The sequence below is a fragment of the Manacus vitellinus genome, unplaced genomic scaffold (assembly GCF_001715985.3).
Source record: "Manacus vitellinus isolate BGI_N305 unplaced genomic scaffold, ASM171598v3 scaffold_92_pilon, whole genome shotgun sequence".
In the NCBI taxonomy this organism is placed as follows: domain Eukaryota; kingdom Metazoa; phylum Chordata; class Aves; order Passeriformes; family Pipridae; genus Manacus; species Manacus vitellinus.
The window spans coordinates 747,198-758,927 of NW_021940877.1; the positions used below are offsets into that span (position 1 = coordinate 747,198).

Sequence of the window (11,730 nt, forward strand, 5' to 3'; positions counted from 1 at the left end):
ATTTGGGGTTTGGGACCACAACCGAGCCCCCCATCCCAGTATTTGGGGTTTGGGACCACAACCGAGCCCCCCATCCCAGTATTTGGGGTTTTGGACCATGGCTGAGCTCCTCCCATCCCCCCATTTGGGGTTTGGGGCATCCTGACCGATTCCGCACTGTCCCACAGGTGGTGCGGCGGCACATCCTGGGCTCCATCGTGCAGAGTGAGCGGAGCTACGTGGACTCCCTGAAGCGGATCCTGCAGGTGGGATCCCCGCTCGGGCTCCTCGGGGGTGTCTCCATGGATCCCGGGGCGCTGACGCTCCGGCGCTCCCGCAGGATTACAGGAACCCACTGCTGGAGATGGAGCCGAAGGTGCTGAGCGCCAGGAAGTGCCAGGTGGTGTTTTTCCGGCTGAAGGAGATCCTGCAGTGCCACTCCATGTTCCAGATCGCCCTCGCCTCCCGCGTGGCCGAGTGGGACTCGGCCGAGAAGATTGGGGACCTCTTCGTGGCCTCGGTAGGAGGGGGTGGAGGAGGAGGCTCTTCCCAGAAGGATTGGTGGGGCCTCGGGAGGGGCTGCCCAGGGAGGGGCTGGGACCATGGAGTCCCCGTCCCTGCAGGGGTTCAGGATGAGCCTGGACGTGGCACTCGGTGCCATGGTCTGGGGGACAAGGCGGGCTTGGGTCACAGGTTGGACTCGATGATCTCAGAGGTCTTTCCAAACTCAGTGATTCTGTGAAATCCAGGAGAAATCCCCCCACTGTTGTGGGTGGGAGTGGAAGGCTTGGACCAGGTGATTTAAGAAGCCCTGCCCTGGAGTCCCAAGGTGCAGAAAGGCCCCCCCAGCTTCCTCAGCGCCTTCTCCGAGGGGATGAAGCTGGATCCCATCTTAGCCTCAGATTGTGTCACCAGTTTAAATGTGAGCAGTTAGAGAGGGGGGATTGAACCACTTCTGTCCTGCAGGTTTTCACTCTGGCAAACTGAGGATATTTATGTAAAATGAATTATTTATTATTGCAAATGATCAGACAAAATATCTCGATCAGAATTATTTACTGCACAATACAAAAGCTAAATCTACTAATGTAGGATAGGATAGAGCATGATAGTAAAGCAATTATTGGAGCAATTATATTAAAGCGAAAAGAAGTAATTATCAAGTAGAGGTTTGATGTAACTCACCTAGACCAATGTTTGTGGGGAGATTTCTTTCTCTCAACCTTGAGGATTGTCCCCACCCGAGGGAGGGATCTCCACACAACCACCCCAAGAAGGGTTATGCTGGAAAACCTCCTGTGTGAAAGTGGCCTGGGTTTTTATAGTAGAACAGTCTGCTGGTCACACATCTCCAGGGCACGGAGCAGCTTATCTGTCCAGTCCTGCTGCCAAGAGCAGGATGTGTTTGGGGTTTGGGGAACCAGGCTGGTTTTAACACAGCTCAACCCCAAAACCCCTCCTGGCAGCAGCAGGAGCTCAGCACAGCCCCCCTGGCTGGGAGCTGGTGGGGTTTGCATTCCCTGCCTGGATTCCAGGCCTGCTTAGGGTGGAACCTGCCCCAGCCACCACCAAACCCCCCCGGCCCTCCCAGCCACACCAGGGAGTGGGGGGAGGATTTAAGCGACGCAGCTCCAGCCCTGGGGTCCCACCAGCACCCTCAGCATCACCCCAAAAACATGCCAACCCCCCACTTCTGGGGGACTCCCACCCCATCCCGGTCTCCTGTGCTCTCCCAGTTCTCCAAGTCCATGGTGCTGGATGTCTACAGTGACTACGTCAACAACTTCACCTCGGCCATGTCCCTCATCAAGAAGGCCTGTCTCACCAAACCCGCCTTCCTCGACTTCCTCAAGGTCAGCACCACCCAAAGGTGGGCCCATGGTGCTGCTGGGCACCATTTGGGGTGAAAACTCCTTTTTTCCTGGCCTTTGTCCCCCCACAGAAGAGGCAGATGGCCAGTGCTGACCGGGTCACGCTCTACGGGCTGATGGTGAAGCCCATCCAGAGGTTCCCTCAGTTCATCCTTCTCCTGCAGGTATGGGAGGGAGGTACCTGCACCCACCTTGCTTTGCACCCCTGGGACGTGTCTTTGCACCCTTTTTTGGTGTGGGGCACGTTTCAGGGTTGGCAGCTTGGTTGCACCTTTGGGGACCATCCCAAGGACCGTCTTCTAAGCTTTGATTTTGGAGGTGCTTTTGAACAGGGCTGATTTTTCCGGGGTGGTTTTTTCGTCCCCCCCTCCTTTCTCTTCTCCAGGACATGCTGAAGAACACCCCCAAGGGCCACGCAGACCGTCTGTCCCTCCAACTGGCCCTCACTGAGCTGGAGACGTTGGCGGAGAAGCTCAACGAGCAGAAGCGCTTGGCCGACCAAGTGGCCGAGATCCAACAGCTCAGCAAGAGCATCAGCGACAGGAGCAGCCTCAACAAGGTGGGTCCTTCAGCCATGGGTGTGTTTTGGAGCTGGTGGTTGGGGTTTGAAGCTTCCACCTTCCTCTTGGTGTCAGGACTTTAATCAAAACCAAGTCTTGGCATTGGCGCAGGGAAATTCCGGGACGAGCTGCTGGGTCTCATCCCCCTGATTTTGCAACTGTTTGTGTCTAAAAAAAGAACCCAAAGTTCTTGCGACACATCCTGGGCTGGGGATGGCAAAAACCACGGCGGGGCAGCCTCTGGCTCGGCACTGGGATCAGGATTTGGATCTGGGGCATGAAGAGAGAAAGGTGGTTGGACACATGGGGTGCAGAGGGTGCAGCCTCGGAGCACGGTGCCCGTCCTGCTCCACGGAACTCGGGACTGTCCGTGCGCCCAGCTGGAGGAAAATCCTTGGAATAATGGAAAACTGACCCAAATTTTGGGTCAGGAGGCTTCCAGGAGCCCCCAGGCTGAGCCCCCTGCCCGCTCCATCCCCTTTGCAGCTGCTGAGCTCGGGGCAGAGGCAGCTCCTGCTCTGTGAGACGCTGACGGAGACGGTGTACGGGGACCGTGGGCAGCTCATCAAGTCCAAGGAGAGGAAGGTTTTCCTGCTCAACGACATGTTGGTCTGTGCCAACATCAACTTCAAGTACGTGCTGGTCCTCCCAGACCCCAAAATCACTTAGTGAAGTGCTGATATACCCAACCCACCCCGTCCCCACCTCAATGTTTGACTTGGTGGGATTTTTGGGGAACTACCACAAGGAGGGACAGAACCTTTAAAGGCCACCTCGTCTTGTTTTGGGGAGGAACCCACCTGGTTTGGGGTTTCTCTGCCCCATTCTTGGCACTGTTCATGCCAAGCCTTGGCATTCCTTGGTGCTGGAGTCAGTGCAGGGTCTGGGAACATGCTGGAACCTCAGGGCTTGGTAGAGATTGATGCTGCCAAGGGGAAAACCTTCCTTAAATTCCTCCTAAAACTTCTTTATTAATCCTTTTTCCCCTTTTCCAGGCCGGTGGACACAGGGTAGGTCCCAGCCATGGTCTGCTGTGCTTGTGTGCCCCAGGCTGGGGGTTCAGGCATGGACTGGTGCACGGGGTGGGCTCACAGATGGGGCTTGGCTTGCACGACTCGTGTTTCGGGGCGAGCTGAGGCACCTACTGTTCACTGACACCCGTTTTTCCCTCTCCCCTTGGCAGAGGCCAACTGGAAATCAGCAGCCTGGTGCCCCTGGGGCCCAAATACGTGCTGAAGTGGAGCACGGCCCTCCCGCAGGTGCAGGTGGTGGAGGTGGGGCAGGAGGGCGGCGCCTACGACAAGGACAACGTGGTCATCCACAACGCCGGCGCCCGCAGACACGCGCCCGCCGGGCAGGCCTCGCACAGTGAGGGCACATCCCGGGATCCCAGGCCGGGAGGGCTGGGGGGGCTGGGATGGAGCATTCCCTCACACCACGGCTACCTGGGGAGGTGATGGAGTCCCCGTCCCTGGAGGTCTTTAAAGAAGGACTGGGTGTGGCCCTTAGTGCTGTGGTGGTGTTGGGTCAAAGGTTGGACTTGATCTTGGAGATCTTTTCTGACCTAATTGTCTCTGGGATCCTCCATGGACCTCAATTCTCCATTTTTCCACATGAGAAGTCACACCATGGTCTGCCCTGGGGGTGGTGGAAACATCATCCCTGGAGGGCTTTAAGGAAGGACCACTCAGTGCCGCGGTCTGGTTGACATGGTGGTGTTGAGTCAAAGGTTGGACTCAGTCTGGGAGGTTTTTTCCAACCTTACTGATTCTGGGATCTTCTGTGGACCTCAATTCTCCCCTTTTGCTCCCCAGACAAAGTCTACCTGGGGCCACCACGGCTCTTCCAGGAGCTGCAGGACCTGCAGAAGGACCTGGCAGTGGTGGAGCAGATCACCCTCCTCATCAGCACCTTGCATGGCACCTACCAGGTACCTGTGCGGTCCCAGCACTGCCAGGGTGTGGTCTGGGGACAGCCAGCCTGGGGCACCTCCCAGCACCATGGGGCTCCTTGGCACCTCTCTGGGATCTCTGGGCACCTCTTTGGGATCGCTGGGCACCTCCTGGGGGATCGCTGGGCACCTCCTGGGGGATCGCTGGGCACCTCTTTGGGATCTCTGGGCACCTCTGTGGGGGTCGCTGGGGACACCTTGGGGACGCCTCCTCTGGAGCCCCACGGATGAAGTTTGGGGGTGGTTCAGGCTGGTTTTGGGGGCCCTTCCCCCATGTGTGACTGTCCCCCAGAACCTGAACATGACAGTGGCCCAGGACTGGTGCCTGGCACTGCAGAGGATGGTGAGGGTGAAGGAGGAGGAGATCCACTCTGCCAACAAGTGCCGCCTGCGGCTGCTGCTGCCCGGGAAGCCGGACAAGTGAGTGGGGGGTCCTGGGGCTCCTCCCACGAGTGTGGGGTCCTGGGGGCTCCTTGCACCCCGAGGGGCTGAAGACCCACCCGGGGGTCTGTGCCCGCACAGGTCCGGCCGCCCCATCAGCGTCATGGTCGTGTTCATCACCCCCAGCCCCCTGAGCAAGATCTCCTGGGTGAACCGCCTGCACCTGGCCAAGATAGGCCTCAGTGAGTCACCAGCATTCCTTGGAAAAGCCAGGCTTGGGAGTGGAGAGGGGTTGGCATCGCTCGGAGCATCCCAACCCAAACAGGGCGGGGTGGGGGGAAACTTTGGGAGTAAGGTGATGGAGAACATCTTGGAGATTTGCATGCTGGAAATGGTGGGAATGGGGAGTTCCAGCCCCAAATGCTTTGGGATTTGCTGCTCTCGGGTGGGATCTCCGGGCTGGAGTCACAAAGGGATGGATTTCTGTTGGCTCTCATGGCAGTGGTGTTGGGGCTGACCCATTTTCCATGCAATGGGATGAATGAGGAAGGGAGAAGCCTCCTGCCCCTTCCCAATCCCTATTCCTCTATAACTCCCTCAGACACTGCAGCAGCAAAAATAAGTTTAACGGAAGAAAATAAAAAGAATTTAAAATTCTGTTTGAGTGCTTAGATCCCCCTGGGCTGGAATAATTTATGAGTCTCTTGTTTTTTAACAGTTTGTGTTTTGTTTTCCCTTTTTTTTATCCTGGGGGATAATCCTGTATCCATGAGTTAGAAATGAAAACACATTAAAGCCTGATGTGAAGAAACACATCGGGGGTGTTTTTTTGCTCTTCTATATCTGATTTTTGGGACTTTTTTGCTGCTGCCGGAGGTGGTTCCTTGGCTGTGTGCTGCAATAATTGGGAGCACGGGGTGAGGTGTATCCCAAATCCATGGGTAATGGTGGTTTGGGGTTGGAGGTGAGAGCCCTGCACCTCCAGTTATAAATTCTGGGGTCTTCTTGGGGTCTTGGTGACCCTCGAGCTCCTTGTCTTTCCGCAGGGGAGGAGAACCAGCCGGGCTGGCTTTGTCCCGACGAAGACAAGAAGAGCAAAGCCCCGTTCTGGTGCCCCATCCTCTCCTGCCACATGCCAGCCTTCTCCTCCAAAGCCCTTGATCTGCAGGTGAGAGCCACGAGCAACCTCTTCTCCATCCCCCCTTCCCTTCCCATCCCTCATTCTGGGGAGGAAAGGCCGGGATCCCACAGTGGGGGGGCCAGACGGGGAGTCCCAAGACGGTCGCAAGGGCACAGAATGGTGCAGCCCACCCTGGAAAGCTGGGAATAGCAGCAGGGCTGTGGCTGGATCACGAATTTCAGGGTGTCCACTGCTATCTTACCTGTGTTGGGGTAATTTGGGTTCTCCATCACCCCTTTCCCTCCATCTTTCTGGGGGGGAAAGGCAGAAATCCCGCAGTGGACGGAGTGTCCCGAGTCGGTCGCGAGGGCAGAAATTGGTGCAGTCCCCTCTGGAATGCTGGAAATGCCAGCGGGGCTGTGGCTGGACCCCCGATGTTGGGGTGTCTGCCGCTGTCCTGCCCGTGCTGTAGCTAATTGTTGGGGCGCTGCTGCTGTCTGTTCCTCCAGGCTCGAGCCTGGCAGTGTCTCAACCCGTCAGTCCTCCCTGCTGGGTCTTCCTCCGCCGCTCACACGTCGCTGCAGGCAGGCTACCTCTGGGTGACCACCCCCAATGAACGGGGCCAAACCCCCTGGCTTTTGGGGCAGATCGTGTCCCCAACAGCCCCCCCGGGGGGTCGTGGCAGGCGTTGACCCGCTGTGTGTCCCCCAAGGTGGGGGTGGCCAGGAGTGGCCGTGGGGGGCAGTGGAGATCTTCTCCGTTGAAGCGCCGCGCCGTTGCGCGCGCGACCGTTCAAAGTCCTCCCGGTGGCTCCCGGTGCTGTGCACTTGATTACATCCCGGAGCCGCGAGAGGAGGGGGATGCCCCGGCTGCCAGAACCCCGAGCCGCGAGCAGCCCCCCCAGCCATCGCCTCATCAAACCGGTGCCTGTGGGGGATTCGATTTTCTTCCTGGTGTGCCGTCGCAGTGACGGCCAGGTGAGCCCCTCCCGCTGCCAGCCCGGCCCCGAGGGACAGCGCGGCCTCTGCAGCTGCCACCCCTTCCCTCCCCAGCATCCTGGTCTACGGGAGCGTGGACACGGGGACGCCGTGCCTGCTGAGCTGCAGGAGCCCAGGAATGCAGCCCATCCTGTGCCTGAGGCACAGCCCCGAGTTCCTGTTCGCGGGACTGCAGGACGGCTCCGTGGCCGCCTACCCCCGGAGCAACGGTGAGGAGCTTGTTTGGGGGAAACCTCCTAAAAACCCCCATGGAATGAGAAAGTTCTTTGTGGAATTGGGAGGTTCTCACACCAGCAAAATATGCTGGCCGCTGAAATAGTGATAAACCTCCATTTGTCATTTTTTTCCTCCCCAAAATTTCGCCCTTCCCCTCACAGCCCTGGGCAAGGAAAGGGTTTTTCACTGAAGGCAAGAGGGATTCGTTCTGGGGGGAGAACAGGTGGGAAATGATCCTGCTGAGGGGTTCAGAGGGCAGCAAAGGGTTTACTTGGGGGCTGCAGGAAGGGTCTGATGATGGGATGTGTGAGGATTTGGAACTTTTGCCTTCCAAAAATCACCTTTTTGGTGCTATAAATGGAGCTGGTCCCCTCCAACCCCCACTCACGCAGAGACTCTTTCCTTTAGCAGCTTGAGTTTGGGCTGGTTTGCCCTGGTTCTGGCTCAGGCTGAGCTTCCATCCCTCCCCAGCGACTGCTTGCCTGGGTAAATACCTTTTTTTCATCACTAGAGGGTAGGAAAGAGCCTCAAATAATGTGGAACTTGGCCTATTTTTGGACAAACCGCCTTGTTTTCTCCAAGAACCTGCAGGGAGCAGCACCCAAGTCAACCCAGAGCCACTAAACCCCCTTAAATTGCATTTTTGGGTGCTGCACGTCCCCTTTCCCAAATTACAGCAACCCTGGGAGCCAATTAAAGTCACTTTTAATTGAATTTTGATTGTGTAAATGCACAGTGATGGCAGCAAGCTCCTGGCAGGGCTGCAGGGTGAACTTTTTAATCTTATCCCTGTTTTTTTGGAAGGCAAAAGCTTCCCTGAAAGAGCTGAAATGAGGATTTGCTGAAAAAGGAATCAGTTGCAAACCCCTGCTGATGGGAGAAGAGGTTGGAGGATCCAAAGGGCTCTTTTATCCATCAGATCTTAGGGTCTGAGTTAAAAAAAAGCATTGGAAATAAAAAAAAAAAAGGAGAGTGATTATGTATTGAAGCTGGTGGTGGATTCATCCAAATCCACGTTGGATGCTGTTCACAGGGACGCTCCAGAATGGCCCTGGAGTGTCACTTGAAGAGCAAATAAATGGGAAAAAGGAGGATTTTTGGCTTTTCCAACAAGGAATGTGCCTGAGTGCTGCAGGTGGATAGTTGTTCCCTGCTCCAAAGCTGCACGGGAGCAGAGGGAATTTGGAGGGGTTGGAACAGGGGGGAATAACCCCCCTTTGGCCTTTGGATTGTGGAATTGGGATCCTTGGAGGTGTGAGGGGTCCCCAGTGACCCCAGCCCACATTCTGGGGGGGTTCAGCTCCACACAAAGCTGATTTTCCTGCTGCTCCCCCTGATCCCCTCCCTGTGCTCCAGGGGGGCTCTGGGACCCGGCAGTGCAGCCCACCCGCCTGCCCGTGGGCACCGGCCCCGTCCGTGCCCTGCTGACCCTGGAGGAGACCCTGTGGGCCAGCTGTGCCAACCAGGTCACTGTCCTTGATGCCACCACCCTCCGGGCCCAGGTAGGAGCATCCCCAGGATCCGGGATCTGCATCCCTTGGGAACTGTCAGAGCTCTGGGGCGGGGTTGGAGCCCCAGCTGATCCCCCTGCCCAGGCCCATCCCTGCCCTGCACTACCCAAACCAGCCTTTTCCTGCTGCTTTCCCTCATTTCTGGCTCCCTTCCCTCCCGTGTTGGATCACAGGAGGGAGGTGCTGAGCCCCCTCCTGCAGCTGCACAACCAGGGAATGCTGCAGAGTCGCTTTTTGCTTTAAAAACCCCCTTTTCTCCCACCTTCATTTCCACATTTAGTGCCCCAACTCGGTTTGCATGTATCAGCTGTCATAAATCCAGCCCGAGGGTGCTGATGGACATGAATTATGCATTGGGGACTGGATTCCTTTCCAGGCTCCCTCTTTATTTATGACAGGAGGGGATTTTTTTTTGCAGAAGAAGGGGAAAAAAAATAGGGGTGGGGGTTGCTATGGGGTGGTGTAAATAGTGCCGTGGAATAGGGTCTTGGTCTGGGAATAAACCAGCAGGGATTGGATCCCAGGGAGGGTGGGGAATATGGGGAGATCACCTGAAAATCTCTATTCACTCCTGTCTTGGGAAAGGTTTTTTGGGAGGTGTTTTGTGCCCCTTCTGTGGGAAGGGGATCAACCCCAGCTCCTCTTTTTTCACTGTAAAGTAAATTTTAAAGGCCAGGCTGCAGCAGGGATGGGTTTTCATGCCAAGAAGGTGCTTTTCCTGCAGTTTGCATCTCATGTCTGACAGGGAAATGCTCCAGTGGGGAGTTTGGGAAGCAGATGGCCCAATCCATGATTCCCAAGGATCCTGGGGCAGGGAGGCTGAGCCTCTCCTGGCTGGTTTTTGGGGTTGGAGGAAGCAGGAGGGTCTCACCCTGTATTGAAATGGATTTTGCAGATGCATTTGGTCTGGGAAGTGAGTCTTTCAGAGAAGGACAAAAACCCTGGAGGGGTGGGAAAGGCTGTGTTACCATCCCAAAAACCCCAGAGGGGTTTGCAGATGGGCTGGTTCCCGGGTGCTCTCCCAGAGCTGGAGCTGCTGAGGAGGGAAGGGAACTCAGGGTCACTCTGGCCCCTCCCTGTGCAGCTTTGGAGCCCCAAAGAAGCTCCTGGAGAGAGCCCAAGCTGCACTTTTGGGGAGCCCCCTTTTGATTTCCTTCTGGGCTTCCCCCCAGCAAACCTTCGAGGCCCACCCCGAGGCCGAGGCCAGCGTGACCCACATGGTGAAGGCGGGCAGTGGGGTCTGGATGGCCTTTGCCTCGGGCTCCTCCATCCGCCTCTTCCACACCGAGACCCTGGAGCACCTGCAGGAGATCAACGTCGCCACCAGGACCACCTTCGTGCTCCCAGGTGAGCCCTGAGCCCCCCTGGCTGCTCTGGCAGTGCCCTGGGGGCATTGCCCTGGCAACTCCTTGTTAAAGCAACAACTTGTTAAAATTTATTGTTATATTTAAAATGCCAAAGTCTGACTTTCCCCAAATCAGTCCCAATACTTATGACTTTTTAGAATTTTCAAATCTGTGTTTTCTTTCTGTGAAATGAACAAATTAATTTTGTGCTCTTTGGGGTTGGTTCCCTGCTCTCCAGAGGGACTGGGAAGGAACAGGGTGCTGGGTGAGGCTCTGGAGCTCTGGGCTCTGCTCACAGGCTGCAGAGGTTGAGCTGGTCTGTGCCCCTGTGTGTGTATCCATGAATCCCAGCTTTGCATCTCCATATGTGCACCTTGTCCATGTGCTCCATCCCTGCACACGTGTCCTATCCCTGTTCCCATCCCTGTTCCCCATCCCTGTGTCCCATGCTTCCACCCCATCTTTGCCCTGTGAATGCCTCTCCTTGCCCCCATCCTTGTCCCTATGCATCCCTGCACCCTATCCTTGTCCCCCCATCCATGACCCCATGCGTGACCCCATCCTTGTCCCCCATCCCTGTTCCCCCCATCCCTGTCCCCCCGTCCCTGTCCTCCCATCCCTGTTCCCTCCATCCCTGTCCCTTCCATCCCTGTCCCCCCATCTTTTCCCTTCCATCCCTGTCCCTCCCATCCTTGTCCCCCCATCCTCGTCCCCCCATCCTCGTCCCCCCATCCTCGTCCCCCCATCCTCGTCCCCCCATCCCTTCCCTCCCATCCTTGCCCCATTCCCGCATCCATGCACCCCCCCATTACCTTGTGCACCCCTTTCCCCCATTTCCCCCCATCCCATTCCCATCCCTGTGTCCCTGCCCCTCCCTGGGCTGTCCCCTGTTCCCCCGGGAGCTCCATGATCGTGTCGTTGGTCCCGAGGATCCTCCTGTAAATCCCTTTGGCTCCATTTTTTTCCCGCTTTTTTAGGGCATGTTCTAATATTCATCACTTCCCTTTCTTCCTGGGCGAGCGAGTGGTGGGGATTAATGCATTTTTGAACTTGTGCTCCTTCATCCTTTTTAAGTTGGCAGGTCATTAATAAAATCCTCCGGGAGGAACCCGGAGTTGCATCTCTGTGGATTTATTGCTGCTCCGAGTCGGACGTCGTGCAGCGCTAAGTCCTGCCCATAAAATATTCACTTCCCATTAGAAGTCTCACTTTTCTCTTTTTTTTCCCCCGCTCTCCTTTTTATTTATGTAGATTTTTAGCCCTTTCCCCGCCATGGATACCTTTATGCCAAGGTGCTGCTTTGGTTCTGGGGGCTTCCAGAGGCAAAAAAATCCACCGGTGATGGTTTTTTTGGGAGTTTGATGTGAAATTATCCCTCAGCCTCTTTTTTCTTTCTGCTTCCACAGATCAAAACCCACATCTGTGTCACCTCTGCCAGGGCTTGCTCTGGGGGGGCTCCAGCCAGGGCATCATCCTGGGTTTGGGGGCTTCCAGAGGATGTTCTCTGTAAAATCTCCTGCGGTGCTGAATTCTTTGGGAGTTTGATGTGGAGTTCTCCCCGCTCCTCTCTGTCTCCCCTGCCCAGGTCACAAGCACGTGCGTGTCACCAGCCTGCTCATCTGCCAGGGCTCGCTCTGGGTGGGCACCGACCAGGGCATCATCGTGCTGCTGCCCGTGCCCCGCCTGGAGGGGATCCCCAAGATCACCGGTGAGCCCCGGCCCTTCCCCGCCCGGGAATCCCCCGTTCCCAGGCTCGGCTGGAGCCACATCCCCGCCTTCTCCCGCAGGGAAGGGCAT

At 56.6% G+C, this 11,730-nt stretch overlaps 1 protein-coding gene across 1 annotated transcript in view; it reads left to right on the plus strand.

Annotated features, from left to right (window-relative positions):
• ARHGEF10L (Rho guanine nucleotide exchange factor 10 like) overlaps window positions 1–11,730 on the plus strand; it is a 21,129-nt gene that overhangs the window by 8,553 nt on the left and 846 nt on the right. Inside the window, exons 5-21 of the mRNA XM_029965235.1 lie at window positions 107–245; window positions 320–499; window positions 1,716–1,832; window positions 1,922–2,014; window positions 2,236–2,409; window positions 2,897–3,042; window positions 3,406–3,420; window positions 3,594–3,778; window positions 4,225–4,340; window positions 4,654–4,781; window positions 4,884–4,984; window positions 5,789–5,978; window positions 6,915–7,069; window positions 8,433–8,578; window positions 9,760–9,934; window positions 11,519–11,641; window positions 11,721–11,726. Coding sequence (XP_029821095.1) covers window positions 107–245; window positions 320–499; window positions 1,716–1,832; window positions 1,922–2,014; window positions 2,236–2,409; window positions 2,897–3,042; window positions 3,406–3,420; window positions 3,594–3,778; window positions 4,225–4,340; window positions 4,654–4,781; window positions 4,884–4,984; window positions 5,789–5,978; window positions 6,915–7,069; window positions 8,433–8,578; window positions 9,760–9,934; window positions 11,519–11,641; window positions 11,721–11,726 — 2,189 coding nt within the window. The remainder of the gene's footprint in view (window positions 1–106; window positions 246–319; window positions 500–1,715; window positions 1,833–1,921; window positions 2,015–2,235; window positions 2,410–2,896; window positions 3,043–3,405; window positions 3,421–3,593; window positions 3,779–4,224; window positions 4,341–4,653; window positions 4,782–4,883; window positions 4,985–5,788; window positions 5,979–6,914; window positions 7,070–8,432; window positions 8,579–9,759; window positions 9,935–11,518; window positions 11,642–11,720; window positions 11,727–11,730) is intronic.